Source organism: Oryx dammah, unplaced genomic scaffold (assembly GCF_014754425.2).
Source record: "Oryx dammah isolate SB20612 unplaced genomic scaffold, SCBI_Odam_1.1 HiC_scaffold_21, whole genome shotgun sequence".
NCBI lineage: Eukaryota > Metazoa > Chordata > Mammalia > Artiodactyla > Bovidae > Oryx > Oryx dammah.
Genome location: NW_024070205.1, coordinates 15,016,806 through 15,032,521, shown reverse-complemented (window position 1 = coordinate 15,032,521; position 15,716 = coordinate 15,016,806). Strand labels below are relative to the sequence as shown.

The 15,716-nt window shown below is 43.2% G+C and overlaps 1 protein-coding gene across 1 annotated transcript in view; it reads right to left on the bottom strand.

Annotated features, from left to right (window-relative positions):
• NIBAN1 (niban apoptosis regulator 1) overlaps positions 1 to 15,716 on the bottom strand; it is a 170,720-nt gene that overhangs the window by 68,727 nt on the left and 86,277 nt on the right. The window contains exon 5 of the mRNA XM_040263807.1: positions 12,486 to 12,653. Coding sequence (XP_040119741.1) covers positions 12,486 to 12,653 — 168 coding nt within the window. The remainder of the gene's footprint in view (positions 1 to 12,485; positions 12,654 to 15,716) is intronic.

Here is a 15,716-nt window from a genome sequence, read left to right as displayed (position 1 = left end):
TTCTCCAGGCCAGCATACTGGAGTAGGTAGCCCGTTCCCTTCTCCATGGGATCTTCCCAATCCAGGGATTGAACCCAGGTCTCCCAACACTGCAAGCTGATTCATTACCAGTGAGCCACCAGGGAGGCTCCAGCCACATATTAAAACAATCATACCATTTGCTCTGTCATTTTAAGGAGTCTGTTTCAATCTTAACCACATTCCATCTACAAGTTAAAAAACTGGAAGGCTATTTAAGCTTTCAGTTATAATAACATCAAAAACTGTCCTGTGATTTTGGAATTTATCCAATCCAAATAGCACAGACAAAAAAATTTTGCTTGAATTCACTTTACCTCTCTGATTGCTTAATCTTTTTGATTATTCTTCTAACTTGTCTCCTTTAACAATCATAATAGCACAATTTTTAGACTTTCATACCAAAATAACTACTTAGTTCATTGGAAGTGAAGGGGGAAGGTAGGCAAGAATCTGTGGTTTCACTGAAACTATAGTGTGTGTTTGACAGGCCAAAAAAAATATTCAACGGTAGTTCAACGGCAACATAGCTTTAGACAGCAAATGAACCAAAGACTATATATAGGTGGTGATAAATGCTCAGTGGCTGAGAGGAGAAGTTCTATTTATCCTGGTCTCTGATGGAGACCTGTTTTTTCAGGTCCAGCTCTTAAATCTGGACTAATTCCAAGCAGCTCAGACGGTAAAGAATCTGCCTGCAATGCAGGAGATCTGGGTTTGACTCCTAGGTTAGAAAGATCCCCTGGAGAAGGAAATGGTTACTCACTCCAGTATTACTGCCTGGAGAGTTCTGTGGGCAGAGGAGCTGGCAGGCTACAGTCCATGGGGTCGAAAGAGTTGGACATTACAAGTTGGTTGGCTCCAACTCTTTGAGAAGTAATTTAACCAAATCTTTAAGTATACACAATATGAATAAAACACGTTGAGACCTAGTATTTCAGTTTTATTGAGATATGGTTGACATAAAATTATGAGACATTGAAAATGTACATCATGGTGATTAAATGTACACAGACATTGTGAAAGGATCACACCCATCTTGTTAGTTAACACATTCATCACCTCATATATTTATCCTTGGGGGGGCAGTGAAAACATTTAAGTTTTACTCTTTTAGCAAATTTCGATACACAGCGCAGTGTTATCACTACAGACACCATGTTTTCATTAGGTCCTCAGACCCTTTTGATCTTATAACTGAAACTTTGTACCCTATTACCAACATCTTATTTCCCCTAACCCTGGCAACCACTTTTCTCCTCTGTTTCTATCCTTTGACTTTTTTTAGATTTCACATATAAGTGATACTATGCAGTATTTGTCTTTCTCTGTCTGGCTTATTTCAGATTTATTACATTTAAAGTATTCCAACCTACGTCCTCACTGCTGCTGCTAAGTCGCTTCAGTCGTGTCCGACTCTGTGTGACCCCATAGACGGCAGCCCACCAGGCTCCCCTGTCCCTGGGATTCTCCAGGCAAGAACACTGGAGTCGGTTGCCATTTCCTTCTCCAATGTATGAAAGTGAAAAGTGAAAGTGAAGTCTGCTCAGTCGTGTCCAACTCTTCACGACCCCATGGACTACAGCCTACCAGGTTCCTCTGCCCATGGGATTTTCCAGGCAAGAGTACTAGAGTGGGGTGCCATTGCCTTTTCTGAAACAAGAGTCAGAAAGGGGAAAATGATAACTTCTTAAGAAAAAATGACATTCACATATGAATATCACATATTTAGAATATGTTGAGTATTACCTGTGTGAGGCAAAGAGTACACACTAACTCAAGGAGAGACTAAATTAACTCAAGGAGAGACCAGTCTCCTAGTGGAGAGAATCCTTTAAAAATTTTTGTTGGGGACAGTCTATGAAAACTGGAAATTGATGTCTACAGTAATTAGCAAACATTTTTACTTATGACACATAGAGGTTTTAATGCATTGAAACAAATGTGGACAATGAAATTCTTTTTGTAAGTAAAAGCATTCAAAGAGGTGTTTATAAAAAATGTACTTTTATTTATGTTCAGTCAAACATCATTCATTTGTAGTAAAGTGTCCAAAAGAGTCCAAGCACCATTGTGTGTATGCGTACTCAGTCACTCAGTCATGCCCAACTCTTTACGACTCTATAGACTATAGCATGCCAGGCTCCTCTGTCTGCGGGATTTCCCAGACAAGAACACTGGAGTGGGTTGCCATTTCCTTCTCTAGGAGATCTTTCTGACCCAGGGATGGAACCCTTGTCTCCAGCATCTCTTGCACTGGCAGGCAGATTCTTTACCACTGAGCCACTTAGGATCCCCAAGCACAGTTAGAATTCTCTAATTCACAGATATGTGTGTATATAAAAACAAGCATGTGCCATAAATCCAGAAATATGTTTTCAAACATTACAAAGAAAATTCAGTGTATATTTTCAGTTGAAATTGATTGATGCCCATGTCAGACACTTAGTCCCTCAAGTAATAAACTTGTTTCATAAGTGATGATGGGTGTTCAAATAAACACACCAAAAAGGATTTGCTCTAGCTAATTTGAATTATATGACTCTTTTCTGTTTTAAAATTCAATTTAATTCAGCAGCATTAATTGAACACTGAAAATGTGCAAGTGTCAAAATCCAATCTAACACAGGCATTTGATTTGACATGGGATTTCTGGGATAAGAGCTCAAGGCATACAACCCTGACAGCAACTGATTCCAAAGTTTAATCACAATTACAGCTCCACATTCAGCCTAACTCACTCCATTACACACACCCTTGGATGACATAAATGTAATAGGTGATTGAACTAGTCTGAGTTAAAGCAGAAGTTTGCGAAGTGTCTTTACACAATTGTGTTCTCTTCATTAAGAAAGAACCTTTTTATATATTAATACTATCTTTTCCAATGCAGGAGCCCTTAAGCTTCCCAGATATTCCACCGTGCCCTCTTTATGATGACAGCAACTGGTGTTTATTTAGTGGCAGTCCTGGCTGTCCTTCAAGCCAGCAGAGGACTGTTGAACAAAACTTTGCCAGCATTGCACCTTAATTCCAGAATCACCTTCTTCTGCTGATGATGCCCTAATGTGTGACTCCTTTATTACTCGAATCTGTTATGCTTTACACTGACAGTTCTTTCACTTACTCATGCCAGTATATTCATGAATTAGGCCAAACCACATTTATAATTGTCATCTCTAAAATTATACAAATTCTGAAGTCAGATTTACTTTCATTATTAATTCATTGGTGTCTTTGAACCATTTTATGAAACAAGATATTTACCTGAGCACTTCAGGACACAAGGGCTTCCCAGGTGGAGGTAGTGGTAAAGAACCCACCTACCAGTGCAGGAGACATAAGAGACATGGGTTCGATCCCTGGGTCGGGAAGATGCCCTGGAGGAGGGCATGGCAACCCATTCCAGTATTCTTGCCTGCAGAATCCCATGGACAGAGGAGCCTGGCAGGCTACAGTCCAAAGGGTTGCACAGAGTCAGATATAACTGAAGCAACTTAGCATGCATGCACACAGAGGGGCACAGGATGATACAAGATTTACCTTTAGGAATTTATAATAGAGTTAGAGAACTAGGACACCCAGACATGAAAATGAACGCCATAAGCATCCAATCACAGGCACAGATAACACAAGTGAAGTTATTCTTGGGGCTTTCATGGCAGGGGTCGGTCTGAAGCTTGTTCTTATAGGACCAAGAGAGAATGTGAAGAGGTGAGGAGTGAATGTTTCAGGTGTATGAGAAGGTCCAAAATGTTTGGGTAAAGCTTCCATTAAAAGCAGGTGGGTGAGGCAGGGCAGCAGGGTTAGGGGAGAGGAAGTTTGTACTTGAGAAGAGGAGGAAATCAGGCATGCACAACCAGTTTCTTTGGAATGAAGTGTTTCATTTTTTCGAAAATGGCAGTGCTGCTGAAGGCTTTTAATAAAAACAATTGTGTTTAAATATGATTCATCTGACCATTACACATGAAAGGAGATGGAGGTAATTGAAAATCAACTGAAAGCCTCTTAGGATTTTTTTTATAAGTCCAAAGCAGGTTGGTAGCAGTGAACTTGAAGTAAACTACAGAAGAGACATTGGCAATTGAGTGGGTGAGTCAGAGACCCTAAATGAGTTACTGAATTTCACATGACTTGGTATTCCTAATGAACATGTTGCTTAAATGTTCAACGGTAAAATCACAGATTCATGTAGTGAGTAAAGTTAGTATTTAACACAAGATCACCCATCTATTCTGCATTAATGTTTACAGATTTGGGGTGCAAACATCTGTAGGCTACCTGAACACACTCCCTATACTTTGCCCTCCATGGGCATATTTGCAACTATTACTGAGGATGGAGGGTGGATATATTTGCAGAGCCTGTACCAGATGCCAGGCCTTCAGCCAATGGCTTCTCCTCTGTCTTCTAGGAGCTTAAAAGTTATATCCTCTCCCCAAGGTTAGTCGTGGCTTTGATGACCACATGCAGGCTGCTGACTTCCCCCGTGTCTCCACTTGGGACTGTGCTGCTGCTCTCCAGCTCTGTCTGGGCATCTGTCTACAAGACTGTCTCACCTGGATGTCCCTAGACTTCCCCAGCTCAACACCTGCAAACTGAACACAAACTTTCCCTGGAAACTGCACCTCTTTTTTTTTTTAAATTAATTAATTAATTTGGCTGTGCCATGTCTTAGCTGCAGCACACAGGATCTTTGATCTTAGTTGCAAGATTTGGGATCTTTCAATCAGGGCATGTGGGATCTAATCACCTAACCAGGCGTTGAACCCAGGCCCCCTGCACTGGGAGCGTGGAGTCTTAGCCACTGGCTGACCAGGGAAGTCACTAAAGCCTGCTCCTCTTTCACATGAGGTGCCCATCTCAGAGAAGGGCAGAAACCTGGAGCTCTTCCTTGGGTTCTCCCACTGCCTCACTCTGCACATGATCTATCCTTAAGTTCTGTTGATTCTACTTCTGGATATCTCTCTTATTCAGCCACCTCTTGCCACCTCATACAAGCTACCACTATCTATTGCCTGCCAAAGCTGCCTAAGTGGTCTCCTGGCATCCCAGTGGCTACCCTCCATCCACTGCCCACACAGCAGCCAGTGTGTGTGACCCTTCTAGCATGAAAATATGACTGACTTGCTTCTGTGCTTGGAAGCCTTCAATGGTTTCCAACTGGTGCTCGAATCAAGTGCAAATTCTGTAATATGCTTCGCACAGCCCTTTATAGACTGGCTCCATCTCTCCATCCTCACTTGGCATCTCTCTCCTCTCTGAGCATCAGCCACATGAAATTCTTTTAGTTCCTCTAATAGTCTATGCTTTGACTCTTTTCCAGTCCCAACAAATCCTATTCCTCCTGCCAGGAACACTTTTCCCCCTTCCTGAAAATTCTTATGCCAAGGAATGATTTTCCTGAGCTGGAAGGACAGACTCACATTGACAATGCTCATTATTCCACACTGCATGTGTCCAGCCCTTTATATATGCTAATAGTTTTAACCACATCTCTGTAACTACAAGACCCTGATGCTGAGAAAGATAGAAGGCAGATGGAAGATAGAAGGAGAAGGGAACGATACAGGATGAGATGGTTGGATGGCATCACCAACTCAATGGACATAAGTTTGAGCAAGCTCTGGAAGATGGTGAAGGACAGGGAAGACTGGTGTGCTGCAATCCATGGGATCGCAAAGAGTCAGACACGACTGAGTGACTGAACAATAACAACATCTCTGTAACTACAAGGATCTTATTTTGCAAACTACAATTATGAATAGAATTTTGGACAACAGGACTGTCTTAGATTATCTTGGCTTTATGTAAGACCCATTTTTGTAGCAGTGGAAATTTAGAACCCTAGACTTCTCCCACCTGGGAAAAGGCCCTGCAGTAAGATTCCAAGAGGACAGAGGACAGCAATTGCTCTAGGCACATGTCACGTAATGGGACTGATTACGTAGTGGCACCCCAAATTGTGCCACTCTAGTATGAGGACTATTTTGAGCTGAAAACAATCAAAGCCCCAAAAGACTCAGGAAGAGCCTCTTAACTTCCCCTTTGCTGACTAAAAGAATTAAGGTAGGAGGACTGTCCTAGAAAGAAGATATCACCATAGGTAAGTATAGCAAAGTATTAGGTGTGGTAGACAGAAAGGAACCTAGCAAAGCCTTTTGATCAAAGTCCTCTGTGTCCCACGGTCATTTTTAACTTTTTATTTTGTATTGGAGTATAGCTGATTTCCATAAAAACATCTATTTCTGCTTTATTGACTATGCCAAAGCCTTTGACTGTGTGGATCACAATAAACTGTGGAAAATTCTGAAAGAGATGGGAATACCAGACCACCTGACCTGCCTCTTGAGAAACTTGTATGCAGGTCAGGAAGCAACAGTTAGAACTGGACATGGAACAACAGACTGGTTCCAAATAGGAAAAGGAGTACGTCAAGGCTGTATATTGTCACCCTGCTTATTGAACTTATATGCAGAGTACATCATGGGAAATACTGGCCTGGAAGAAGCACAAGCTGGAATCAAGATTGCCAGGAGAAATATCAATAACCTCAGATATGCAGATGACACCACCCTTATGGCAGAAAGTGAAGAGGAACTAAAAAGCCTCTTGATGAAAGTGAAAGAGAAGAGTGAAAAAGTTGGCTTAAAGCTCAATATTCAGAAAATGAAGATCATGGCATCTGTCCCATCACTCCATGGGAAATAGATGGGGAAACAGTGGAAACAGTGTCAGACTTTATTTTTGGGGCTCCAAAATCACTGCAGATGGTGACTGCAGCCATGAAATTAAAAGATGCTTACTCCTTGGAAGAAGAGTTATGACCAACCTAGATAGCATATTGAAAAGCAGAGACATTACTTTGGCGACTAAGGTCTGTCTAGTCAAGGCTATGGTTTTTCCAGTGGTCATGTATGGATGTGAGAGTTGGACTGTGAAGAAAGCTGAGCAGAGAAGAATTGATGCTTTTGAACTGTGGTGCTGGAGAAGACTCTTGAGAGTCCCTTGGACTGCAAGGAGAGCCAACCAGTCCATTCTGAAGGAGATCAGCCCTGGGATTTCTTTGGAGGGAATGATGCTGAAGCTGAAACTCCAGTACCTTGGCCACCTCATGCGAAGAGTTGACTCATTGGAAAAGACTTTGATGCTGGGAGGGATTGGTGGCAGGAGGAGAAGTGGATGACAGAGGATGAGATGGCTGGATGGCATCACTGACTCGATGGACATGAGTCTCAGTGAACTCTGGGAGATGGTGATGGACAGGGAGGCCTGGCATGCTACGATTCATGGAGTCGCAAAGAGTCGGATACGACTGAGCGACTGAACTGAACTGAACTGATAGCTAATTAACACTGTTGTGATAGTTTTAGGTGGACAGCAAAAAGACTCAGCCATACATGTATCCATTCTCCCCCAACTCCCCTCCCATCCAGGCTGCCACACAACACTGAACAGTTCCTTGTGCTGTACAGTAGGTCTTTTTGGCTATCCAGTTTGAATACAGCAGGGTGTGTACACGTCCATCTCAAGCTCTCTAACTGTCCCTTCTCCCCTTCCTTGCTCCTGGCAACCATACGTTTATTCTCTGAGTCTGTTTGTTTCTATTTTGTAAATAAGTCCATCTGTTCATGTCCTTTTAGATTCTGCATATAAAGGGATATCATACCACGTTTCTGCTTCTCTGATTTACTCAGTATGACAATCTCTAGTCCATGTTGCTGAAAATGGTATTATTTCACTTTTTGATGGCTGCATGATATTCTATTGTATGTTCCACATCTTCTTTATCCATTCCTCTGCTGATGGATGTGTCTCACTGTCTTTGGATGGCCCAGCAAACATTTGCTCACCAAACATTAACACTTCTACCTTGCTATGAGTGTAGAACTCTGAATTACCTTACTTCCCTTTGAAGCCTCAGACCCCCCACTTCCTTCTCCATAGTCCAGAATATATATAAATCTCACCATATCTTGCTGTCTTTGAAATTCTTCATACTTAAGTGAATTCCCCATCCACAGGTTATAAATTTGGTTTTCTACTGTTAATCTATCTTGTGTTAACTGCCAGCCAAAAGAACTAAAGGGGAAGTTTCTCCTCCCCTTCCCCGCTCCCACAATGGGCTTCATATTTAGTCCAGTGTGTTGGAGGGGGATGCTAAAGATTACTCTTGTGGAATTTTCTTATGCCTGCTCAATGAAAGAGTGTCAAAAATAAAAACAACAGAGGCTTCCCTGGTGATCCAGATGTTAAGAATCTGCTTTTCAATGCAGGGGATGTGGGTTCAATCCCTGGACTGAGAACTAATATCCCACATGCTGTGGGACAACTAAGCCTGTACTCCACAGCTAGAGAGAAGCCCGCGTGCTGCAACTAAGACCTGAAGCAGCCAAAAATAAATAAACAAATATGTAAATATTTAAATAAAAATTAAAAAAAATAACAACAAGCACACACACATACACACACATCTCTGTGCTCCTTAGAAATGTAAATAATCTTTGAGGCACACAAAGGAAGCACCGTCTCTTGAAGGAAAGAGGAGCAGAGAGCTCTCTACTTGTCCTTACCTGCCTTGGAATATAGCCTTATTGTCCAAGAGCAGGGTGTAATCAGGCCCTTTGTCAGGGTTAAATATGGACAAACACCCTCCATCAGGAGGAACAGAAGAAGTGGTTCCAGATTCAGAATGAATGGACATGGGTACCTAAACCAGTTTGAACCCAGAACTCCCAGGGTAAGTGGCTTGGGCTGTGTGGTGGGATTTGAGCACAGTGGGAGATATCCTGGGACGCGCCCCCCGGCCCAAAGCCCATGGCAAGTGACAGAAATCCTGGGTGGAACTTACCGTGAAGGTAATGAGATGATCTTCCCTGAGAGATCTCTTGAGGGCATTATGCTAAGTGAAATAAGTCAGACAGAAAGAAGCAAATACTGTACGATCTCACTTACATGTGGAATTGTAAAAAAACAAACTGAACTCATAGAAACAGAAAACAGATTGGTTGTTGCCAGAGGAGATGGGGGTAGGATGAATGAATAAAGGGGGTCAAATGTATGAACTTCCAGCTGTAAAATAAAATCAGGGGATGTACTGTACAGCGTGATGACTATCGTTAACAATACTGTATTGTATATTACAAAGTTGCTAAGAGAAGAGATCTTAAAAGATCTCATAAGAAAAAAATGCTATTAACCTCTTGAGGTGACAGGTGTTAACTAAACTTGTGCTGATCATTTTACAATGATCGTATATTACCTGAAACTAATAACAATGCTATATGTCAATTATATCTCAATAAAACTAGGGAAGAAAGATCCCTAAGGACCTGTGAGTGGATGGATCAATAGCAGCTCAATGTCAGATGCTAGGATATCTCAGACCTAATTCTCAGTGGTGGCATGCGCTGGCCTGAGCGTCCATCAACAACAATACAAGCATACAGCCCAGAGCCTGGTCGCCTGGGGATGGAGGGCAGCAGGCTCTCCACAGCCCCCTCAGGGTTTCTGATCCTATTACGGCATTCATTTGACACCTATTTCTAAACTCTTCGGGTAATTATGGAAAAAAATAATGGTTAACTGGGAGTTTGTGAAATCTCTTAATGGTTTACTCCAGATCCTACAATGAATAACAGGGAGAGATTGAAACCCAAAACAAGTGACTCAGTAAAGATGAGTGGTACATTGTGTGGTCAAAAACAAAGAAACAGAGGCAGGAAAGGAGAGATCCATGGGCTCATTGGCCCATGGCCATCCAGAACAGTTCTCTACAATGTTCTGATGGTCTCTGGTTCTGACGGGAGCCACGGGAAAGTTCTGCCAAGTCACGCCAAGTCTGCAGAAAACCTCAGTGAGCTTTCTGGACAGAGGAATGTGACATAGAAGAACTAGGGCCACGTGACTGGACCTCATTATCTCAGTGCCTTTGATAACATACTGGAGAGCAGAGTGGGGTTTTGAATTGACTGATATCTTCCATAAATGGACTCTAAATGCAGGCTTACAATGCTTCCAAAACCTCCCCAGAGAAATTCCTATTATGTACATGAGGGGAGAATGAAGCCAGCCCCATTTGGCGGGGTAGAGAACACGCTCTGCCGAGTGAAACTTCACGGCTTCTGTGTTCAGTGCCCATGGCATGTTCCTACTAGACCATGGCCCTGCACACAGAGGGGCAGGTGAACTGAAAAGATGAGTCAGATGGTGCAGGCAGTGCTGGGAAAGTCTCTGCTCTCTAAAATATCAACACCACAAGGCAAGATATCAATAAGGGTAATATTTCTACAAAGTCCCTAATGAGTTATGAGCCAGTATTATGACAAATGTTACCCAGAGTTGCTATAGCAAAATAGAGTGACATTATCTTTTTCCATTAGCCTCCTATCACTACACCAGCTAAAATCAAGAACGGGTTGAGAAGCATCACTACCAACTTTTGCTCTGTGGAACTGACACTCTCAGGGAAACCTCAGAACTTTAAGTGTACAATACGTGTGTGTGTTCAGTTATTCAGTCATGTCTGACTCTTTGTGATCCCATGGACTGTAGCCCACCAGGCTTCTCGGTCCATGGGATTCTCCAGGCAAGAATATTGGAGTGGGTAGCCAAATGGCAACCTACTCCAGTACTCTTGCCTGGAAAATCCCATGGACGGAGGAGCCTAGTAGGCTGCAGTCCATGGGGTCTCTAAGAGTCAGACACGACTGAGCAACTTCACTTTCACTTTTCCCTTTCCTGCATTGGAGAAGGAAATGGCAACCCACTCCAGTGTTCTTGCCTGGAGAATCCCAGGGACGGGGGAGCCTGGTGGGCTGCCGTCTATGGGGTCACATAGAGTCGGACACGACTGAAGCAACTTAGCAGCAGCAGCAGCAGCAGCAGCCATTTCCTTCTCCAAAGTGTACAATGCAATTAGCTTTATTAGGAAATAAAGGCACAGAAGAATGAGGTGACTCAACTCAAATATCACCTGCCCAGAGAGGCCTCCCCTGACCAACCTTCTCCATTCTTCCCTGTGCAACAACTTCTAGTTACCCTTTAACACATATCTTTGACAACCATCACGTTGTCTTCTGAATTGGTGCGTGTGTTGATCCCTCCTTCCCGTCTGAATGTAGACCCCAGAGAAAGGGAATTTGCATGGTTCATTACTCTGTCCCTAATACCTTGAGAGAGGCTGGCACAGAGTAAGCGCGCAATAACATTTGACTGGTTACCTTTCCAACTGCCAAATGACAAACAGCTCAATCATCTGTAACAGAAGGCTTCGTGGAGTTCAGAAAAACCAGTATTCATATCAACTTTTCAAGAATACCACATACAAGAATGAACAGTCTTTTTTATTATAGACGTAACAGTTAAATCAGTATATAGAGGCAACACAGTCTGAAGCAATGCCATGCCAAGTGTGGTCTGTGGACCAACAGCATCAGTATCCCTTGGCAATTTGTTAGAAATGCAAAATCAGGGCCCCACCACAGACCCAGTAAATATCTGCAGGTGGAGCCAAAAAAATCTGTTCAGCAATTTTCCAGGGGATTCTTATGTATCCTAAAGTTTTGAGTAACTGATTCGGAAATAAAAGTGAGAAAAATGAAATGTCATAAGGACTAGGATTTTCTTAGGGACAACTGGTTCATTCTTGATGTCATTGAGATTTTTAAAAAGTCAGGACAGGGCCCTCCCTGGTGGCCCAGTGGTTAAGGATCCACCTTGCAATTCAGGGGACACCGGCTCAATCCCAGGTCCGGGAAGATGCCACATGCCACGGAGCATCTAAGTCCAGGCACCGAAACTCCTGAAGCCCACATGCCTAGAGTCTGTGCTCTACCTCAAGAGAAGCTGCCGCAGTGAGAAGCCTGCTCACCACAACTAGAGAAAGCCCATGTGCAGTAACAAAGACACAGCCAAAAATAAATATTAAAAAACCAATCAGGATGGAAGAGGAGGAGGAGGCATTATACTCAAAATCGTATACATGAATACGGTGCTCTGCCTACACAGGCCCTCAGACACCTACTCCATGTCCTGCTGCACTGAGGCTCCACTGCCCTGGGCTTCCCAGATGGCGCTAGTGGTAGCCAACGCAGTAGACATGAGACGAGGGTTCAATTCCTGGGTCGGGAAGATCCCCTGGAGGAGGAGATGGCAACCTACTGCAGTATTCTTGCCTGGAGAATCCCATGGACAGAAGAACCTGGTGGGCTAGAGTCCATGGGGTCACACAGAGTCGGACATGACTGAGGGTCTACGCACACACACACAGCATATCCTGCCCAGACTAAGCAGCTAGCAAATTGACTGCACTCTTTGTGCACAAAACTCACACCTCACTCAGCTTCCCTCTCCTTCCCCAAGGCAACACCATCTGTGGCTCTCTCAAGAAATCATTCTATAGGTGACTGATCAGGCCAGTCGAGAAAAGGCAGCCCAGCGGGGCCCAGCGGGCAGCCGTGCCATACCGTGATTCAGATGTCTGATGCAGTCACTCAGGACAGCGCTGAGCTTCTTCTGGCCAGCGGCATCCTGGAAGCAGAAGTAGCCGTGTCTGAGGAAGGGCTGCCACAGGTATACCGGGAATTCCTTGGGCAGGACCACAAAGGGCTGCGTGTTCTCCTTCTCATTGGATGCTGAAGAAACATGGAAAACACCAAGACATCTTAAAATGTGTATGTCTTATTTTAAATTCCTATTTCAGGCTGTGAGAGCTTACTTCAGGCTGTGGGGCAACCAATGGGCTGAAAAGGTGGTATGAAATGTCTTCACAGGGTCGGGGAAAAGGAGAGTCCAGGCTCCCCTTGCACACCGCCACCAGCTTCACCTGCCTCACTCGAGCAGGTGGCCTCATCTCCTATCCACAGGGACGGCTGAGGCCATCAGACACAATCAAGCTCAGCTTCCTCATCTGGAATGAGCCACAGTCAGAGTTGGGTCTTTCCTCGGCTGCCACTGTGTCCACCTGTTGGACACTCACCCTACCAGCTCCCGATTCACCAGCTCTGCTCTCTGCTTTCCACTCTCTTCCCACCCTCACCCCCCAATCACTGCCAAACCAGCATTTGCAGCTTTGATGCCATCAACCCTTATTCTCACCCTAAACTTGTTCCTTCTTCACCAGTCCCCAAACCAAACTGCCTGGGTCACTGATGCCATCCTGACTGCTGGCTTATGTCTTCTTCTTCATTACCCACCCTTTCAACCTGATCAGGGATTATCTGTTGCACCCTTACCCCTTCCTTTGAAAACATTCTCTTCTCCATGCTTTTTAAACATCACTGCCCCTTTTCACTTTTCTTGGTTTCTCTGCCCCTTCTCGCCATCTCTCTCTCTAAGTGTTGGTGTTTGCCCTGTTCTGCGCTGGTTTCTGCCTCACTCTCTTCTCTGCTCTCCCGAGGGAGGTATCGTCATCCTTCCTATGACTCTGCGTATTGTGTCTGCAGTTCATGCTTCCTTTTTTCTCCTTTCCCTCTATCATACTTTTGCACAGAAAACTCTCATTCATCCTTCGAAACTCAGTTCAAAAGCCACCTCCTCTGGGATGCCTTTGTTGGCACCACGCTCTGCCACCAGAGACAGTAGGATGCTCCCTACCTTGTCTTCTCAAAATGTAATGATCTGTGTTTGTGTCTGGTTCTCACACTCAGAGTGAGTGACATAAAGTGAGGTAAACCTCCCCCACCTCCAATTAGGGCTTCCCTGGTGGCCCAGAGTTAAAGAATCCACCTGCCAGTGAATCCACCCGGTTTGATCCCCGGGTCAGGAAGATCCCCAGGAGAAGGAAATGGCAATCCACTCCAGTATTCTTGCCTGGAGAATCCCATGGACAGAGGAACCTCGCAGGCTAGAGTCAGACACGACTGAGCGACTAAACAACAACAACCTCCAATTAATTCTCCCCAGAAGCAGAACCACTGCCCTGGAGCTCCTTGAGGGTGGAGGCTCCATCGTACATATCTCTGCATGCTCAACTCATAGCATACAAACCTAGTAGATGTTGTACTACAGTTTTTTAAATGAATAAATATGTTATGTGGTCCTAGGGAATTTTTAAAGCCCTAAACAATAGAACTTTCAGCCCTTTCTTCAAAATCAATTCCAAGAAACTCAAGTTGAGCCATACAATTACTCAGATCTCCTGTCTAAACTTTATTCCTCTCCATGCATTCCATTTCTATGATATTGCATTCATTTAAATGAGCCCCAGCTTGTTTCTAGAGTCATGGAAAACAAGCAGAAGGAAAAATGAATTCTGGGCTCCCTGCCCACATAATGGGCACTATCTCAAGGGAAGCAAGAGGAGCGGGACCTACTAAGAGGCAACTGAAAGCACTGGGCATACCAAGAAATGGATCATAACCATGAAGAAAGCTGCAGAACAGACTCCTGTTACCGGCAAGCTGAGATTGGTTTAGATATAGAACAGATTTCTTGGGGCATACATGGGAGTTCCCTTTCTGAACTTAATAAAGCTGAACATGTTGGGAGCACAATCTTGAGCTCACCAGTCCCAAGCAAAATACTAAGGAATGAATCAGCATACGAATGCCAACAAATGAATAAATGATTGAATACTGTAGCAGAGACCTCTGGCTGTAACACATTTCTATCCTCTCCTCTTTCTAATAAAATCCCTGATTTTTAGTTTAGCAAGCGCCATTATAGACTAAAGACTACATTTCCAGCCTCCACTGCAGTTTGGTTTGCCAACACCACTAAGTTTTGGCCAACTACTGTGTAAAGACCTATATTGATAAACCCTTTAGTGCTTTTTCTCAAGTGACGTTAATTCCTCCAATCTTTATGGTGCCTTTATTCTTTTCAATAAAATTAGAATCACACAGCAATTACAGTTTGTGAAACAACACTCCTTGCCCTTTCCAAGATGTCACAATATTGTATAAACAATTGAAAGCAATATTCACCCTTTACGTTTCAAAGCTTTAGCAAGCCCCATAAAATTCATTTCTATTGTCCTCTAGTTATAACTCACTTAACCTCTTACAATAATTATCCAGATGCCATTTTTTCCAGTCTACATTTTTTCTGAGTTGAGTTACAAGGATATCACAAATGATCTCCTATAGAATTTCTATTTTTAAAACTGAGAAGGCCACAACGTACAATTTAAAAAGTCACTGAAATCCCCAGTCTGAAGTTCTGGGTCAAGTGGCAGTAGTCACCCAGGCCTTGTGTTTTTTATTCCTTTTCATTCCTTCTGACTTGATCTCATCAATAAATCAGTGAATGTATTATCTGCTCTGATGGATTTCATTGGAAAGTTATTTTAAGAAGTTCTAAAGAGTCAACATGTTGGTATCCCCATTTCTAGGGGCAGCTCCAGAGCCCAGATAACACGTAAGTAGACATTAAAAGAAAATATAATAATACATATCGTATACATAAAGTGTTGTTTTAGCTTGAATTACTTAGTAAGAGTTTGTTAATCTAGGTTTATGGTTCATGTACTAATCCTATAATAGCATTATTAAAAACACTACACTAAGCATTCTGCACTGAAATAACAATTGATAAAATTATTTTACATTTTTCCCCATAAATTCCAGTGAAATGATTACACCTATTAATAAGAACCAGGACTCTCTTCAAGAAACTAAGTAATTATTGTGTGCTTTGATTTACACAAAGCCAGATGGAGTTATTACATTATCCACAGTTCATGAATCTCTATGAAA